Here is a 20882-nt window from a genome sequence, read left to right as displayed (position 1 = left end):
AACAGCGAATACTCAGAAATGTCACATATGGGATTCTGGCTGCTCATAAATATTCTCTGTGATTCTGTGGTTTCACTGCTGACTTCCTTATTGGATCCTCTATCTTTGAGTCCTCAAGAGCCTAAAAAATGTTTCGTACTGAATGCCTGTTTTTGTGAACTTTTAAGGGAACAAATTATTCCTAGTAAGGTTATACAAAACCCGACTTTTTGAAAAACTGGTTTTCGAATTCAATATTTCCAAAAGATCGGTTTTAGCCAGTTTTCGAATTTTTGTCAAAAAAAAAAAAGAATAGGTAAAAATATTTTATTTCATTTATATAAAGTAATATAAAACAAAATCAATATCAAAGTCAAAATATGAAAAAATTAAGGATTACATATACATATTACTTTAAAAAAATAACGAAAACAAAAACAAAAATTTCAAATAATATTTACATTATTTTAATTTCTCCTAAGAAAATAGGATTTTAAAAAAACATAAAATATCCATTGAACGGTGACTAAGTTTGGTTCTTATTTTGGACACAATATTGAATGAAATTGAAAATACTCGTTTACTAGCTACTGAGCTTGTTTTTATAGTTTTCATGGTATCAAATAACAAATATAAGTTTATTTTTTTATTTTTTTTATTCATTGCCTCAAATAATGAAAATTCAGCTTTCAATGTTTTTAGATTTGTAATGTTTTCTTCATGGTCTTCAAGAAATTTATGAATTGATTTTTCCATGGCTTCTTTTAATAAAGCATTACTCTGATGAGTAGTTTCTTCGGTTTGCTCTTCATCAGAATCGGTTTCCACATAAGAATTTGGAAATATTCTTGACATTATCTTTCAAGATAACTTAATAATTTCGGTTTTTGAAGCTAAAGAAAATACACTAGATTGCTTCGCCGAACTAGAAATGTTTTGTGGATTTTGAAAATACAGCAAAAGAGTTGCTAATTCTACTAGCTTTCTTTCTTGAATTTCCTTCTTCTAAATCGTATAATAATTTCAGTTTTTAATCACTCTTCTAGTCATGTGCTCCATACTATTCCACCTTTTTTTTACAAGCAAGAATTAAATCTAATTCCTTTCCTTTATCTTTTTTGATACAATTTTAATGAATGGTGTTTCTTACTGGAGATTTTCTAAAGAACTTACAAATTTTTCTCATTTGTGAAACTGATTGTTTGTAATTGGCAGACAAAATAGGAATAGAATGCTTTCGCTTACAAACATAATAAAGAGAACTTTTATAATCGTTATATTCATATTCGTCTTTATCTTCGGATTCTTCTCTTCAAGCATTTATTTCGGCTTCAGCTTCAGCCATTTCTCTATGTTTATATAACACAGCAGTAACTGCTAAGTGGATGGCTTCTGAATAGCATGTAACAAGCTCTGGCCAACAGAACTCGCAACATTGAAAAAATGTATTTCCTGCCCATTGCATAGAATGAATATCAAAGCAAATAAGTTTAAAAATAATTTTTACATAATAATATGAACTTTTTCAACCGGTTTCCTTAATTTAAAAACCGATTTTCAAATCTGACAAATTTATTTTAAAAAACCGGTTTTTTAAAACCGTGTTTGAAAAACCGTCAAACCCTAATTCCTGCCTTACAAAAATGCGAATTTTTATGAACTACTCTCTTTACACAGAATGGTGCAACACTCCACTATTGATTGACAAGAGAATGAACTGCTTTGTGCAAAATTTGGAATTGATTGGGTCTTTTGAGACATTTTATGACTGCCTATCCTCCTCTTTTTCCAGACTTGAATTTTCGTAATTTCTGGTAGAAGAAATACTTGGGAGATTGTATTTATGTTGAAATTAAACGGACTCTGTCAGAACTATGATATGCCATGTTGTTCAGTTTCTCAAAAAACATTTGTTATTTCGGTTGAATATGCCATATATGACACGTGACTGACGGAAATGGTATGCACATTGAGCAAATGATGTTATTAAATAAGATTTGTGTTACAAATTTGTATGCGTATTTTTTATGCACCACTTTTTCATTTGATAGTCTAAATTTTAATATTTTATTGGAGATTTCTTCAGCTGATGGTCCAGTTAACATATATAGCAAATTTCAATAAAATACGTGGTCACTACATAAGTCTGAAAAAGGCCACTTTGCTTGTACTTGTCTGCTTATAACTACTCTATATGTAAATCAATAAAAAACAATTTTTTCCGGTACTATTTAACATTTTTTGGCTTTAATTTACTTTCTGGAAATCAAAATTTCAATATTACAAAAAAAAAGTAAAATAAAATTATCTGTAAAAAAAAAAAAAAAAAAGAGTTGCTGATTGAATTTTTGATCATTTGCTCAATCATAATAATTTTGAAATATTATATTTGTAGCAAAATCTAAATAAAAAATTTTTGAAAAGCAAAATTTGAAAAATTTAATTAATTTATTTAATTTTCTTTCATTTTCTAACATTATTTTACTTTAAATAAATAAAGAGCGAGCTAGGATGCTTTATTAAAAGTCGAATGTTTTTTAAATCAAAGCCAATTTCAATCAATAATATTTTAAATAATCAATAATTATTTTAAAAAATAAGAAATCACATCAAAAATCAATGAGGCCTTTTTTTAGACATAAAAAGGAAAATAATTTGATGTAAAAGTTTTAGATTAAAAGTCGAAGGAATATGTATTTTCGAAATATACTTTGGTGATTAATAATTTCAGAGAATTTTATTTGTATTTGTTGAATATTAGAATTTTCAGAAATATAAAGCGAGTGTTCTTTAAAAAAAAATTTTTTTTATTGTTTTAGAAATATATTAGAAAACTCCAAACATTTTTTCTTTAAAAAAAAAAGCTAACGATCAAAATTTTTTTATACTAATACTATGAAAAAAGACTGAAGTTAAATACCCAAGCTAAAATTAAAGGTAAATTTAGTTGAAAAACCACAAAGTACGAAGCATTGCGTTAAAAATTTTTTTACTTCGAATAGCGGACACTGAAAATGGAAGAGTTCATATCATGTTAGTTTTTCTGAAAATCTTTGATGTTAAAGGTAGGGTCATTTAAAAACTTCCATATTAAAGATTAAATCTGCTGAAAATCATATGCCCTCCTTTTGGTTTAGAAAGGAAATCTCGAGAGGGGTTGCCAATTCAAGTATATATGTGATCTGATCATGATTCAAATTCAGGGGGGGATGGCCAAAATAGTTCTAATGTAGCTTCAAAAAGAAACATTATTATAACTCTACTAAACCAAATCAAATCAATATGTTCTAAACATAAACATGGCGCCACCTTAATGATTCGGATCAATGAATGAAAGAACGACTACAAATGTCGAATTCAGATGCATGGTTTCGAGTCATAATAGCCGAATTCACATACTCGTTCATAGTGAATGACCATTCACTAACCACTAAACTCTGGCTTGGGAAGAAAGAAGACGCTTCGTTTAGGTGGTGTTTGGCGGACATGTTTTGTCGGATGAAGATGTGCTTTGCTATGCGTTCCGTATAATGGAAGAAATTAACACAGATGTCATGAAATCTTGGACAATTTCTTTGTGAAGTTAACCGAAAAGAATTATGTAAGTGAATATGAAAGTTTTTTTTAACTAGAGTATACTTGAAATGTGCAATAATAGATTGCTACATCGATCAATAATTTGCCAAACAGTATTGCACTGTTAGAGGTTTTATAAACTTTTAAAAAGAGATATATCATTTACTATTTATTATGGAAGAAAACAAAAATTCAGATTTTAAGTCTAAAATCAACTTGGGAGAAAATTCTAATTCACGACTCGGACAATCAAATTCAAATTTACGACCAGGATCGTCTAACTCTAATCCTCGACCTGGCTCTTCGAGTTCTATTCCTCGACCTGGCTCTTCGAGTTCTAATCCTCGACCAAGCCTATCCAGCTCAAATCCTCGACCGCCTTCATCAAGCAGTCATTGGCAGGAAAAAGATCGTAAACCTCCTAAAAAACGTTCACATTCTGAGAATGATGATTGGGGTAGGGAAAATAAAATAACTAAAAGAGAAACTCCTGATAAAGTGAAAAAAGAAGGAAATTCGGAATTAGAAGAAACCGAAAAGCCAATTGAAAATCCCAGTGATGTTCCTCTAATGAATTTGCAAGATATTGCTCTTGCATCACAACGGTTGGCTGTTGCATCTATGTCTCAACAGCCTCAGCAGCAGATGGCTGTTGCAATGCCTCAACAGTCCCAACAGCAAATTATGCATCAACAAGCTATTCCATATCAATCATTTGGGTATAATACTTCTGAAAATTATCATGTAGATCCTAATCAGGGGGCGTATGCTTTAAACCCTTTTCCTTCCATGATGCCAATAAACTCTCAATGGCCAGTAAGTAATGCAATGGCTGCAACAGCTAGTAGTGTTGTTTCTACTTCAGGGATGGGGATTTCCAGTGGTATGGAAATGGCTTCTCCAGCAAATGGTACAATGACTGCATATCCGTATATGAATATGGGTAACAGTGATGCTTCTTTATATGGAATGGTGCCAACTATGCCTGGAATTCCAGTTTATGCTCCATATGCAGTTGTGAATAATATAGATACTATAGTTCCCATGTTTAACAATCTTGAACCAATAACAATCCCTAATGCAGTTTTAACCCCACCTCTACCAGGAGAACGACGTAGTCGTAGACAAAAACCTCCTGGATGTAGAACTGTGTTTGTTGGCAATTTGCCAGAAAAAATAACTGAAGAAATTATAAGAGATGCTTTTAAAATATGTGGACCAATTTCTGTAATCCGCATGAGTAAAAAGAATTTTTGTCATATCAGGTTTGCGAATATGGAATCTGTTGACCAAGCTCTTCTTTTGTCAGGATTTAGAATTAGAATTGATGAAAGTGAAGATCCTACTTGTAATGGTAGATTGCATGTAGATTATGCTGTTGCTCGTGATGATCAACATGATTATGAATGTCTTGAAAGAGCAAGGCTGCGTGAAGAACGTCATCGTCAGCAAGAAGCTTTTCGTCCACCCTCACCACCTCCAATCCCTCATTTCTCTGAGCATGAAGCTCAAACTTTAGCTGATAGACTGCGTAATGAGGAAACTTTTAGGGAAGGTTTACAAGTATTAATTACTTGGTTAGATAGGGGAGAATGTAACAAGAAAAATTCTGGAAGCTTTTACTCATTGATTCAAAGCTCTCATAGTCATGTGAAGAGATTACGTAATGAAAAAAGTAGGTGTGAAGAAGAAGCTGAAAAAGCTAAAGAAAACCTAATGAACAAAAACCGTTCCATTCAATTAGAGATAAATGAAATCGAAAAAGTTTTTGTAGCTGCTAAGACACAAAAAGTATGGGACCATTTCACTAGAAGCCAAAGAAAAAAGATGGAAGAAATGAAGAACGATACTTATGATTTAAAAAAAACTAATTCTGAAGATTTAGTTGTTGAAAGAGTAGAAGAAGAAATGGAATTGAGTGACACAGAAGATAAAAATGAGATTGGTGTTAATCAACGTGCAGATGCTGCATTAGATAGTAATGCATTGCTAGAAAAATGTAGTAACTTGACTGAAGAACTGGATGCTATGAGTCATGCATATGAAGATATGAAAGGTACCTGTTCTGAACAGCATGAGGAAATCGTACGATTAAAATATGAGTTGGAAGAGTATAAAAAAGAAAAGACTCGCACTGACTCGCCTATCAGTTTTGATGATCAATTATCTCTCAGTGACAATGCTACTCAATATAGCCCACGTAGAGTAGATGTTTCTGAAAATGATATTCATTTGGCTTCTTTGATTTCTATATTTCTGCATGTCCATCCATTTGGTGCAAGTATTGACTACATCTGTTCTTATTTAGTTAAAATTTTCCCAGCTGTTAATGCTAGGGATATAGAAAGCTTGTTGAGAAGATACCCAAATCAGTTCAAAGAAGTATGCACTGGAATTGGTGCTACTTTGGAAAAGAAATGGACTTATATTGGTTTCAGATTCCAATAATTGGTGCTAATTTGGAAAAGAGTTGGACTGTCATCAATTTTAGATGCTAAAATTAGATAATCAAGTTGGGGGGAGAGAGGGTGTATATAAGTCAATTTTTTATATTTGCTGGGACTTTATATCTTTTGAGATATGAACTATTCCTGCAAGTTATTAACTCCTTATGTGAGATAACTGAATCTCTTATAAAGTCTATTAACAAGTTCCTTCTAAGATACTGTTTCAGGGTACTTAAGCTTTTGAAGCTAAGCAGGTTGTGTATAAACATTTTATTTTAATTGGACCCAAAGTATTCAAATGCTGTTTATACTAAAGGAAGTATTAATGAAAGTTTGCTATGATACGATATATGTAACCATTTATCTTTGAAATAGAAGACTGCCTTTTCACTACAGATATATAGATGCGAAAAGGCTCAAGATCAGATTTTCGATGCTACCTATGTATGTATTAATTTCAATTACATGTCTTGAAGGGAGATCATCAGACATCTCATACAAAAGGTGAAGCTCTATAAGTGAGACTGAAGAATAGGACTTCAGAAACAGGTGAATAATTTTTCTTTTCTTTCCTGTGATGTTGTCATGTGTTTCAGTTCTCATGTATGGTGAGTTTTTATTTAAAAAATGTATTAGTTTTCTTTTTCCAGCAGGTGAGTGTTTTAAGTTTTAGGAGGATGGAGTAGTTAATTTTCATATCTATGGAAATGGTACTATAATTATAGTTGCTCTAACTTTTGTTTGTTGATAAACATTTTGGTATTTATGTATGGACCACATGCCATTCATGAACGTTTGGCTCAATTGCTTGAAATAGGCAGTTTTCATACTTAATCACTATCCTAAACAAAAATAAGTAAATAGATTGGCATGATGTGTTTGGTGATTTTTTTTTTTTCAATTAAGCACTGGCATGTGACTAATACACAAGTACTAACATTTGCAGATCATTTTTTAAAAAAAAAAGAAATTAAGATGAGTTTGTTATTTTAACATTAATTAAAATTGACATTTGTGACCAAATTGGATCTTAAAACCATACTATATGAAAACTAGAGTTGACAATAGAATAGAGAAAATGCCGTCTAGTTTTTAAAAGAATCTTCATTGTGGTCTTATGATATTTAAAAGTAATTTTTGCATAAGTTTAGAATAGTTTAAATCCTTAATAGCTGATATTTCAGATGAGATTTTATTGTATGGTTTTAAGACATTCTGAAACATATATTTTATTCTCCTGTGATATTATCATATATAACATTTTGCTGTTAGTTTGAATTGTCATTGTCAAATTTATGAATGCAATTAATTTTAGATTTAAAATCATTAATTTCTGTGTTTTGACATTTTTATAGAAAATACCATTTTTTTAAAATTTCTTTTAGGATGTGACTTTATAGAATCTTAATTACTATATCTCTGTGAAAAATATGTATTAAATATATTAAATAACTTATTATGAGAAATAATTTTCATAACTGATTAATTTGTAGAAATGAGTCAGTTGCAGGATGTTTACTAAGGTAATGATATTGATGATGATGTAGCATGTCAATTGATATTTAGCTTTCTCTTTCATTGGTTATTTCCACATGGTGCCCCATTGTCAAATCAGTATTGGGTCATTTCTCTATGACTATTGTAACATTAGCAAGATTCTAACTAACTATAATTTGACAAAATGTTCTTTAATAATTTCTGAAAAAATATCCTTATATTTTATGTAACATTTAACAGTTTAACATTCTGTGTAGAAATTATTTTAAAAGATAATGAACTAAACAAATTTTATTTTTAGCTTTGTGACTAACATAACATGGTGTTCAACATGGCTCTTTCTTTTCCTTTCTGTTGCGCTTGGTCTCACCATTTTGATTTTTGGCTAAAAGAAAGTTATTTTAAAATGTGACTAATGTAACAATAATATTTGTTACATTAGTCACATTTGTTAAGTTACAATAGTCACAGCTCTAAATCATTAAGAAATAGAACTGCACTAACAATTTTAAATGATTAATATCAATGAGTTAAGAAATTGTATGAAATAAAAATTCTGGAAAGATTATCTGTAATTTAAGAGAGAAAATAGGATTTTGTTTTAAAATAAGATTTTGTGTAACAAAGAACCAAGTAACAGTTTGAGAAAAATATAATTTTCTCTTAAGATGATCAGATTTTTTAACCCACTGTTATTCTGTATAATCTTTAAGTAAATGCATTCTTTGAACAGGGAAAATAAAACCCTTTTTTTATTAAGTTGTCAGCTAAGTAGAAAAAATAATTTTGAGAACATTCAAATTCAAGCATGTATTCTTTATAAAATAAAATTCAAATCAGCTGTTATTAAAAAATTCTACTGTCAGATCTAGAAACTAGAAATTCCACTGAAAAAAAAATGTCGCAATCACAGTTACAATGAAATTTTACTTAAGCATAAAAAGCAACTACTTTTATGGAATGACCTGTTTATCAGTTTCTTAGTAGGTACTTATGATTGAATAATTATTAGTGAGACATTCTTTTAATTGGTTAAAAACTGAATTTTTAAACGCATTGATAGAATTGTGAAACTTTCCAATTACTATCAAGATTACATATTTATTTATTTTTTATTTGAATTATAAAACTGGTATATATTGTTAATTGTTATTCAAAGTACGGAATATTTTTTTGGATGAAGGGATATGCTATTAATGATAAAATCTTTAAAGGCTTGTTTAACATAATTTGTACCTTAATTTTGCAAAATTATCATTTTATATTAACACAGATTTTTTTTTTTGGGTGAAGGGGTATTCTACTTAAGATAAAATCTTTTTAAAGGCTTGTTTAACATAATTTAATACCAGTTTGTATTTTTTATTGTTTTATGGCTTTATCATTGAATTCTGGAGGTATGTCAATTAAGTTAAAAACTGTAAAATATTTGAGTGGTGTGGTAATTTTTCTATTTTTAAGAAGACACTTGTTTGCAATTAAAGAAACATATTCCAATTTTTAAAGGAACATGCAAGTAAAAATACATTTTGACTATTCTCCTTATTTTATATATATATATAAAAGAAACTAATATTTGACTAACAAAAGTCTGACAAAGTAATAGTAAAAAATGGTTCTCAAAGGTATTTATGATATAGTAGTAAGATATTAATGCTCTTTAGAAAGAGCACATGAGGTATTAAAGGTATTTATGATCTGTTAATAGTAGTGAGAAATTAATGCTCTTTAGAAAGAGCATTTTACATTCTAAATGTTGACTATTATTATTTGCAATCAGGTAAGTAAGAAGAAACTTTTAAAATAGTTCCTCAAATGCATTGTAAAGAAGTAACTGGATTATACCTTTAAAAGTTTAGACATCTTTTATTAAAAGTTAAGAATTAGTGAAACTACAACTCCATTTATTTAGTTTTATGGTTATTATTCATAACAATAAAGATGTATTATGAACCTTATTTTTGCAAAATTATCAGTTTACATTAATATATATTGAGAATTTTTAATTATTAAACTGAAGTGATCAGATATTTGAAATATTAATTCAAGATACTTTAAATGAATAGGAGAAGGGAAAAAGTATTTAAAAAATTTAAACAGGGATGTATATTTACATAACAATAATATTAAAATTTTATATGATATTGAATATAAAATTAAAGAATAAAATTTCTTTAAAAGCTTCAACTGTTTCAATACTGAAAGACCTGAAACTTATTCAGTAAGGGTTCAAAGAGTGCCCAAATCATCTAGACATCCCTCTGTAACTTCTTCACTAAGTCTGATTGATTTTTTAATGTCCATGATGTAATCTTTGTTTATTAAAGATTATCTCCATTTCCCAAATAGTTTGAGGTTTCTGGTCACTGTCAAGGGGCATCTGAACATACATTTTCTAAAATATGCAAATACATATCCCGAATAGTCATCAGCTAAGTAGTCCTCTTTTGTTTATCAATCCTTTAAAAATACAAGTTATCATTTAGGTTTTTGCAAGAATTTTTCTTGAGGAAACATCATTGATACATATTAGAAAAAGAACATATATCAGAACATACATATGGCAGAAACCTCATTCATACAGTTAGATTTAAAGTGGATCAAACAATTTCAGTAAACAAAGATGTAGTAAAATTGATGAATTTGTATAGCTTTTATAAATTAGCAGGGTGCATTTTATGCATAGAGTAGCCAAAGAAAACTATTAAGTAATGTTATATTTATTTTTCATGTTCAAATCTCATTCATACCTATTCCATTTCAGTCAAAGTGTACATAAGATTTTTGCTTCTGAGTTTCTGTATGAAATTTATTCTTTTAATATTTTTGACCTACTTTTTAAGCTATTGAAATTCTTTTTTTAAAAAATTATTCTGTATAATTTTCTTTTAAAATTGTGAAGTAATTGTTAGCTTAAGTGTTTTTTTTTTTTTACCCCATTTCTGTATTTCTAAGAGGCTTAGTAGTTAGGTAACAGGAGCTTCACAAGTTTGGCATTGTTGGACTTGTGAGGAAAGATTTAATAAGTTAATTTGATCAAGATTAAATATGAAAGTTTAAAATGAAAAATTTATATTTAGTGTTGATTCTGATCTGTTTTATATCAGTACCAATTTACAATTCTGTAAATGATGATAATTAGGTTGATATAATATGTTTCAAAACTTGATGTTTATTAGGATTCTCATTTCCATATGCTGCTATTATTTCTGTTCTGGAATAGCATGGAAATATAATTTGATATATGCCTTGTTACATCTAATTTAAAAAAAAAAATTAGTACAGTAATATTAAAACTGGAAATAATAAATATTTCTTTTCTTTTCAAATATATATTTTGCTGCCTTTAAAGGTTATATAAGTTTAAAATGAACTTAAATATCATGCTCAATGTACTGTTACTTGAATTAATTATTTATTTTTGAAACTTCAAACATTTTTATTTGCAAATGAAAGGGAAAGTATGTTGTCATAAGATATCTGATGAAAATTGCTGTAGCAGAAAGCAACAGACAAAATTGCCCTTCTTGAAATACTATAAATTACTGGAAAGCTCATCTGTAGTACGGGATACTACCTATAACAATATTTTCTTTTACTCCAAAGGAATTTGTATTTACTAAATGCATTTTGGGCTTGTTTACAATAATAATCTCTTTTTAGATGTACAAATATTTTATAATAATTTTATTTCTTTAAACTGAGCAGTAAAGTTACATTTTTTTTTACCTTTGGAAAATGATCTAGAGTGCAAGATAACTTGTTCTATGGAGGGAGGGCAGTACAAATTAGAGTTGTGGAGGGCTGACAATCAGAATGCATTTCTATATTCATGAAATAGTGAAGTTATAACTTCAGTATTTCAGTTTTTGATTATTAAAAGATTGTGTTAAGTATAAGTGATGAAATTTTAATACTATATTTTATCTTAAATATCATTTTCTATCATTTTTTTTAAACATACAATATAATTTGAAATATTTTATTTTTGAAATTTTTTAGAATCATTTTTGCCTTTTTCCAATATCCATCAAAAACTTTCTGAATCATTCATATATTTCACTTTCAATATGCAATTACATTCTTGTTGGGAAGATTTTTTTGGGTGTAATAATTATCTCAACATCTGTATTTGATTTTAGTGTGTGTATTTTGAACATTAAAAAAATGTTTTATACATATTTCTGAAAATGCCATACATAAAAAAGTAAATCATGGCCTTTGTGATAAAAGAAAACATTGGACCATTAAAATAATTTTGCATATTTACATTATGATGTTTATATTAAATTCATGCAAGTGGTTTTTGCAAGGTTTGATGATAAAATGTTCTAATGATAAGCAATCTAATGTCTGCAAACTTAGAAAATATTATCTTATATTTGTAAATAGAAAAGTAGAATATTGCTTGTAATCTTGAAAAAATGCCATTAGTTATACTTTTTTTTATAAGTAAACCAGTAGCCCCCCCCCCCCCGATCAGTCTGATATAATAGTTCTATGAGAAAATTATTACTATTTTACTTTCCCTATAGAGTTAATCTGCTTCCTCTATAAATCTGCTTATAGTTTTAATCCCTCCATCCTTTCAGCTTATCTGCCCCTAATGAATGTTTTAATTGTTTTATCGCACCATGTCTGGTGGATATATTTTTTAGAAAAGAGAAAAGACAAGAATAGGTAACACTATTGGCAGTTTAAAAAGGTATGACAGTTTTTTGAAAATAAGGACAATCAGTTTTCTATTCTAGGATTGCTGTCTCTCAGAGGTTCTTTGAGATAGTGTCTAGCTATATTATACGACTGTGTGTGTGTGTAATATATATATATATATATATATATATATATATATATATATATATATATATATATATATATATATATATATATATATAATGATTTGCAGCTCAATGCAAATTGCTTCCAAGTTAAACTAGAATTTTCATCTTATTAATGCTATTGGTATCAATGACTTAAAGTAAGTAATGCTTAATGCTGATGCACTTCATTTTTTTTTTCAAAAATCTTAAGTTTTTAGTGTGAAAATAGTTTTTGCTGAAAATTGATAAATTGTAAATTCTTAAAAAAAAATTTGATAGTAGAACATTCCATTATCAATGTTTAAATGATAAAGATAATGATTTTTATGGAAAAATTTAATTTTCTTATTAAATAATTAGTAAATAAAATAATTTTAGCTCAATTTTTTTGTATTTTTAGAAAGATTTGAGGTAACTAATCAAAGTAAAAGGACTTTTCCCCCTCCTTCTTTCTCAATAGCAATCCCCAAACTGGCAAAATCTGATCATGTGAATAATGGTATTAATTAGCAATTGTTTCTATATTTTTAGTATGGATATTAAAATATTTCCTATTTCTTGAAAAGGGAATTTTAAATAGTAAGTCTATATAAAAAAAAAAATCTGTTTTTTATTGATGTAAATTATATATATCGATATTTTAAATATAAGCAGACAGCTTAAATTGCTGTAATGTATTCTTTTTTTTTTTTTTTTTTTCACATACCAAATTAAAGATGTTAGAGCAACTATAATTTTTTGTTCTCAGTGTTTTGCTTAATAAACAGTTTATAGTGATGTTGTTATTCTTTGAATATTTGATATATGAACTTTTTTTCCCTACATGGTGACATCAGTTTTGTTAATCAACATTATGTTGATTTATTTGTTAAGTTGCTAATCAACATTGTTATAAATGTTGTTGATAAAATTTTAATTTATCTTTGAGTAAAATAAGTATTTCATCTATGCATTTTAACATAAAGTTCATTATTATTATTATTATTATTTGATATGTCCTTCATACAAAGTATTATAGTTTAATCATAATTGATTTTAACCTTTTGTCTTGATTTGTGTTGACAGTAGCTCCTAAATAATCAATGTGTTAAATTCTGAGTATGGATAATTATTGAGTTTAAATTTTTCACTGTAGATGTATATATGTCACTGGTTTATAGATTAAATCTCTTATGAGAGTGTATTATATTTGTACTGCTTATTTATCTAGTGGCAACTCAATATATCATATGTAATATTGTATGTCTTACAAACTTCTGAACTTAAGAAGCAAATCAAGGTTAAATTTCTATTCTGAACTCTAATTAAATTTAATAATCACATAATTGAAGATGTATTATTTATTGAAATATTAAATGACTTAGTTTAATAATTAAAAACTTTTTTGCAAACCAGCAGGATTAGCAATAATTGTAAAATAAAATTTTATATCTGATTATATATCAATTTCTTAATTAAATATAACTCATTATGCTGAATCCAAGATGGTCAGTTTCTAATTCTCTAACAAATTTAGCTTTAAAATTTGTCATTATTTTATTTATTTATTTATTTATTTTCCAGTTTTCTTTAGCTAATAACTATTAATTATCTTAAGTTTTGATTTTTATGAATTTTTTATTCTCTCTGTCTAGAGATTATGTTTTTTCTCTTCTCTCTTTCTCTCTATTCTTATATTTAAACCAATTATCTTAACTGTCCATTTTAATAATTTTCATTCATTATCAATATGATGACAGAATTAAGTAGTGTATTACTACTTATATATACTTCTACTATTTTGTTTGCATGCATTAAACTCCTGGGTAAGACACCTATATTCATTTTGTAGTCAATTCTTCTAGTACTGTCTATGGATTCTGCATTTCAGATGCTTTAAAACAGAATTTTTTTAAAGACTGAGATGAGTATAGAAACAAGTATGTAATAACTTTCATTTGGTTTTACTTTCTAAAAACTTTAGTAGTGTAGAATACCTACATAGTGATAATTTTTCAGTTTTAAGATATTCTGTAGCTGTACATGTGATCTCATATTAGGTAACTATTACAAGGATACTAGCAGTCTGCATTAATCAAATGAAAGTGCTCTATTATAATTGAATAACTAATATACAGGGTGTCCCAAAAAGATTGAAATGCAGTTAAATTCTTTACTAGTTAAGTAGATGAAGTAGACTGCAAAATAGTTCAAAATAAGGTAAGAATAAGACTACAATAGTAATAAAAAATTCCCTTTAATTTAAGAAAATGTTACACTATTTGCATGCATGCAAATAGATAGAAATGTTATAAAATGTATTTTAGAAAGATCTTTCAACACTTATTTTGAACTATTTTGCAATTTACATTGCCCACTTATTTTTAATAGTAACAAATTAAACCATGTTTCAATCTTTTTGGAAACCCTTGTATTTTAATAAATGCCCCCCCCCCTTCAAAGCTGCAAATGATGATAATAACTCAAGAATTTTTTTTTTTTTTTTTTTTTTTTAACTTCTGAATCTTTCTTGTATCAGTTATTTATTTGAAATTTTTTTTCGAAACTATATAAATTAAAATGAAAAGAAGGAATTTTGCACTAATTTTTATATTTATTACTGTCTTTTATATGTTTGTTTCTGTAATTATAATAAATTTTTGCTTTGTAGCTTTTTTATTCATCCATCTATTAATCAAGAAGTTCAACAATTGGTTTGCTCTACAAAGACAATTGAAGTCCGTGGTTGGAATTGAGGTGAATCTTTTTCTATTATTTTTTAAAGTAATTTAGGTAAGTATATGCAGTAAATTCTGTTCTTATGAAACATTTCACTTTTATTCTTGCTTTGCATTCCTTTCTGCACTTCATGTTTCTTCTATCTGATAAGCTTATTGTCAAAAAGAATGGAAACTGACTTGATGTTAGAACCAAAAAGTTAAGTTGTGTTAAAAATGATAGTCATTCAAATGAATAATCATCGTAGGCACAGTAATATTGTAATTGTAGATATTATTTTATCTAAAGGTGGTAGAACTTCTCTATAAACTCTTCTTTAGATGGTTTTTCTTTTTCATATATCTGGCTATGGTAGTAAGGTTTTTTTTATAAGTATTCTGTAGTTATTGCTTCTGAAAATTTTGGAAGAGGTTAAAATGCTTTGAAATATTTTCATGGCTTAGAAGTTTTGGCTTTTATAACAATGTGCTTCATTTCATTAGTCATTTATCCTTTTAAAATTTCTAAATAGGCAAATTGCATACTATAGAAGGTAAACATTCTGACAAATTATTAGAAAATTAGATTAGATAAAAAAAAAAGTCAGATGAAATGGATAATCCAACTATCCATTTTGTTCCTTAATGGAAAGCTGCATGCTTAAATGAGGTAATATGAAATATTCTTCAGATTATTTTCTATGATCAAATTGATTTTGAAGGTAAAGCATTTTTATGCATTTTTTTCGAAAAAAAATTCTCTCCCAAATTTACATGCTATTTTTCGAAAGTAAGTGTTCTACAATCTAGCTATTTAAAGAGAGTTCATAAACTGTGAGATTTCTACAAATTGTAAGTGTTTTGGCCATTCAATTTCGGCCAAAGTCACTCTTCTGAAATAGAAGAATGCAAATCAAGATCAATTTTCAAGACAATAAATCTAATGAAGTTGGTGCTATTATCCATTCTGAATGTTCACAAATATGTTTACTGATGTGAATGACTTATGCTTTAAATGATGATTTATTACATTATCAATCAATACACAATAGAAAAAAATGGCTGCACAAAGCACAATTCAAAGTGCTCATCCAATAGAAAATTATTTTTGGATGGAAGAAGTAAACATCTTTTGTCGAAACAAAAAGATTAAAGTGAAGAAATATTTATGAGTTGCTAAAATTCTATTATGATTGGGAAAGTTGCCTTTATAGGATGATTGATTTTACTACTAAATGATTTTTGGAAAGTGTTATTCTTTGATTTTCATATGTATCTCAAGAACTAATTCCATTCTCAGCTTTTCATTGTTCCTCTTGAAAGAAGATCATTGCTTAGTTTTTATGTTTTGAAAATAGAGGAAATATTGAAAGTTTGTATGAATGAATCAAGTCTTAAATAGTTAATAAATTTTTCTTAAATAAATTTTTTATTTTATGTCTTATTTCTTTATTTAGTAGTTTATAGAAATTGTTGTGACATTAATGCATCAAATGATGTTTGCTAGTATTAAATCTAAAAATGATGTATACTCAAACTTGTTGTGTATTGTATAAGAACTGTATTATATGCATATAAAACTAAAACTTTATAATTATCTTACTTTTTTTTAAGTTAATGACTTTAAAGATTGCATAGGAAAAGTGATATTCTATTCCAGTTTTAGTATACATTATTTTAGTAACTATATATAATCAAATTTAAGAATACAAATAAACAAAAAAAATTTCCCTTCTAGTTTTTGATTATGGACTCCATTGGATGTCTTCATTCCATAAGCTTCCAGTATTGGTGACTGGATGTCATCTCATTTCTATGTTATGGTAATTAAGACTGTTTCTTTTATTTTCCTCAGCTCCATGTTATTTATAAAGTTTTTTAGCAACATAAATGTTAAAACTATTAATGCTATTTCTAGCATGTTATAAATTATAATAAATATAATAGTTTTTGATCATTTTGTTCAAAAATTCTTATTTTAATATGCAGTTACTATTAAGTGTTCTAATATGTGGCTGTTGTAAATGTTCTGTTTGTAAAAGATCAGAAATCCCCCCGCCCTGTATTTGAGCAATCTGTTTCTATTCCAATCACATAAGTGGTTAGTGTACTAATCACTCTCCCTCTTTATGTGCATTGAGAAGTGGGGGAAAAAGGACCTTAATGAGCATTTGAGAAAACACACACACGCCTCTGAAAGAATGAGGAACAGGAGCACTTTTCTTTTCTTGATCAAAAATCTCCATAATAAGAGATTTTCAAGTTGATCAAGACTTGTTGAGTTGAGTCACAAACTAGAAATAAGAATTGCCAATTCAATCATATAGCTGTTCAGTATACATACAATCTAATGTTGAATGTTTTTTATTATACTGAACATAAGTTTCAAATAGAAACACTGTTTATAAAAAAAAAAAAATCCTTTTCAAAAATCTTTTTTTAATACTTTAAATTCTATTGATTTAGGTTTCTTATCCCTTTTAAAACTTTTTTCCCCCTTGTCAACATAGTATGAACGAATTTTTGAATTTATTCTAAAGACTGCAATTAACTTTTGAAACTTTTTTCTAAAAATCTTCTCTATTTCATGAAAGAAGTTGCATATTTTGTATTAATAACACTTTATTGACACTAATTTTTTTATCTTACTATTTTAGTTCTTGCTGTGAGAATCGTCCCCTTCTTAGAAATCAGTGTACTCGTAGCTGAGATTGCTTCAGTGTACTCGTAGCTGAGATTGCTTCAGTGTACTCGTAGCTGAGATTGCTTCAGTGTACTCGTAGCTGAGATTGCTTCAGTGTACTCGTAGCTGAGATTGCTTCAGTGTACTCGTAGCTGAGATTGCTTTCTTCAATATCATCATCAAGAATTTTGTAACAGAAATCTACTTATGAAAATATATATAAACTATATATATATATATATATATCCTACATATTACCTAAGTTAGAATAGTAGTGTAGGACTATAGTATGTTATTGTTTAGGTTTGTATTTGTGAAACTTATGTGTAGTAAGTGTTCGTGACATAATATGCTTCAAGTTCGTTGCATTTACAAAAGTATACCAGTGAACCTGAAGCATTTTTGTTTTTAAATGTACTATTGTAATGAATAGAATTAATGTGCATTTCGTGTATTTTTCTTAAAAATATCTCTATGTAAGTGAATTTGCTTTCTTATTTTTTCTACTTATTTCATTTTATTTTAAAATATTTGCTATTATATAGTGAGATTTGTGTTTAATACATTTAGAAGCTTGTACATAAAGCTTTGAGTAGTGTTAACTTTCATTATGTTCACTTTTTTTTTCCTTCATATTTTGTAACGGGTATTTTATAAGTTAACAAATAAATGTTAGTAATGCTTATGTCTGTGCAGTTAAGAGTGCATTTGAGTTTCTTTTAATATATTTTAAGTGATTTGTCTCCGAAAGGGAGAAGTTTATTTTTATTTCGTTTCTCAAATAACATAGCTCTGCAATTTAGTAAAACAATGCGAATTCATACCATGTTATTTGCTTGGTTATATGGTATTTGTCTCATCACAGACCTCCCTTCTTTTGAACCTTGTTAAGTATATTAAGTATTTGTACTGGTTTGTTGTCAGAGTTGTGAAACAGATTTTGATTTATTGATTCATTTCCCTTTTTTTACTATATTACACTGATTCTCTTTCTGTGATATATAGAGAATTGTAAAATTTTTATTACCTACTTTTCATTATAAAAGAAATTATTCGGGACTTTTCCCTTATGTATTTTTTGTAGGTAGCTTCAATGGCTTCAGAACTCTTTTTCACTTACAGCTTTTGAAGCAACTTTTGATGGAGTAATCTTTTTCTAGTTAAGTATTATGGAATTCTTTTTTTAAACTGAAACTGTGTGAATGATTGTGAGTTTGAAAGCAGTTTCAATACTAGTTATTTCAATTTTTTTGAATTTTTTGAAATCCTTTCTTTTAGCTTGTTATATGATTTATTATAGAATTTATTTGTTGAAAATTTTTAAACTTGTGAAGTAGTCTTGATTTTTCCAGTTTCTCTTATAAAATCATCTATTTTGCATTGGAAACGATGTCAATTCCTTCGTTGCTAACTTTTTTCATGTTTGGGGCATTTTCTAGTAAAGTCTGTGATTTAATTGTGTTCTATTTATTTTTTGAAGGAATTGCATTTTCTGAATTTGAAAGTTGTGATATTAGATCAGTCTAGTCTAGATTGAATCAATGATTAAGAATTATTTGCTGTATTTTATCCAGAAGGTTTTTATGATTATCATTTTTATTTTTTATTTTATTGACTCATTTACTGTGAACATAAAAATCTTATTGTTAGCAGAAAGTGAAGAAAACAAATTAGGTCTAATCTTTTTTTAAACTGATAAACAATGTTTCATGATTTATATTTTTGGGATAAGTCTTTAAAGAGTATCCAAATTGAAGTTTCTTCTGTTTCTTTTTATTTATATTTTTCTCCATTTTGTTGGCTTAAATAGGATAAGATTTCTTAAATTGGTTGCAGTGTCCATTTATATAAATTGTAGAGCTGTGTTATTGATTGCTAAGTTGCATTTTTTATATTTTATTGTTGAAAGCTGTGATATTTTTCTAAGTCAAATCAGTTATTTTGAAAATCTGTTGGTGGTGGTTGTGGTTTAGTAATACATAAGCTGTCTGTAAAATTTCTGACCTAACAAAGATATTTTTTTCCTCCAGAATTACTTTTATTTGATAAGTAACATTATTTGTAAGTTTACATTTCTTCTAAACGATGCTCCCATTTTTTTTTTTTTTTTTCTCCATTTCAACCAAATAATATGTGAAATCTTTTTCAACAAAATATTGGATAACATTATCTCTTCTTCTAGAAAATCTTTGTCCTTAGAGTGCTTCTTTTAGCTTAGGGAACAAAATAAAAATTCAGATCTGATTAGATTCAATCAAATCTGATGATTCAGATGATCAAGCAATTCAAACAATAATTCATGGATCCTCACCATCACAGCCGCTGAGGTATGAGGTGGAGCATTGTCGTAATGAAACAAAAAATTTTTCTTTTACAAATGTGGTCATTTTTCCACAATTTCTTCCTTCATTTTGTTAAGTAATATTGCATAGTGTGCTCTAGTAATGGTTTTACCCATTTCAAGATATGATTTATTAATACAATTTCTTGGCATCCTGGAAATCTTTTGCCGTCTTTTCTCAGCTCGGAACAATTCCTGCCTTTTTTGGAGTCAGTTCTCCCTTTATGGTACACTGTTTTAATTTTGTGCTGTAATGATGAATCCAAGTTTCATATACAGTAATTAATTGTCAAAAAAATTCTGATTTATTGTGCCAACAAGAGAGGTGTTATTATTCTTTTGGACAATAGTTGGTCTAAAGTGAATAAACATGTCCCACAATGTGTAATTAGCTTGCACATGCTTAAATGCTAGTTCAGTATGTAGCAAATCTCTTCATTAGATGTGCTTAAAGCCTCTGTAACCTTAGTCGATAGTCATCTAGCACCATTTCTTAAATTTATCAAAGTTTTCATCAGTATTGCAGATTTTGGCCATTTTGATCACTCATCGACATGCAAGCTAGTATGTCCATGTTTTAATTTATAATTTAAGTAAGATGGTACAAAACCCCTGTACAATGCGTCCAACTTCTCTTGAATCTGTGTAGGCATATTACCTTTAAAAAACAAATACCTGCGGACAATTTGACCCTTGATTTTCCACTTTCACAAAAACAGTTACATCAACTCACAAAAGTAGTTTTCAAAAAGAAATTCCTTTTAAAATACTTCAAATTTTAGTTGGGAGCCATTAGAGATGCCTAAATAAGTTTCCCCACTTTGCTGCTTTGCTTGTTTTGTC

General features: G+C 28.0%; 1 protein-coding gene across 4 annotated transcripts; it reads left to right on the top strand.

Annotated features, from left to right (window-relative positions):
* Positions 1-3406: 3406 nt before the first annotated feature.
* LOC129971192 (ecto-NOX disulfide-thiol exchanger 2-like) lies at positions 3407-19787 on the top strand. 4 transcript variants are annotated; one of them, XM_056084745.1, is made up of 5 exons: positions 3587-6551; positions 14151-14238; positions 14970-15055; positions 16754-16838; positions 17673-19782. In XM_056084745.1, the coding sequence occupies exon 1, from the start codon at positions 3730-3732 to the stop codon at positions 6001-6003; it is 2274 nt and encodes a 757-aa protein (XP_055940720.1). In that variant the 5' UTR covers positions 3587-3729; the 3' UTR covers positions 6004-6551; positions 14151-14238; positions 14970-15055; positions 16754-16838; positions 17673-19782. The 4 variants fall into 4 exon arrangements, 2 of the variants coding, with proteins under 2 accessions (XP_055940720.1, XP_055940719.1); XR_008784776.1 differs by lacking the exons at positions 3587-6551; positions 14151-14238 and adding an exon at positions 3407-3580 and having other exon boundaries at positions 17673-19786; XM_056084744.1 differs by lacking the exon at positions 14151-14238 and having other exon boundaries at positions 17673-19781.
* The last annotated feature ends 1095 nt before the right edge of the window (positions 19788-20882 follow it).

The sequence above is a fragment of the Argiope bruennichi genome, chromosome 6 (assembly GCF_947563725.1).
Source record: "Argiope bruennichi chromosome 6, qqArgBrue1.1, whole genome shotgun sequence".
Taxonomy (NCBI): domain Eukaryota; kingdom Metazoa; phylum Arthropoda; class Arachnida; order Araneae; family Araneidae; genus Argiope; species Argiope bruennichi.
This window is presented reverse-complemented; position numbering and strand designations above follow the sequence as displayed.

What these genes read in the sequence shown, in the direction of transcription:
- LOC129971192 (XM_056084745.1), top strand. Translation starts at nt 3,730, where the DNA reads ATGGAAGAAAACAAAAATTCAGATTTTAAGTCTAAAATCAACTTGGGA.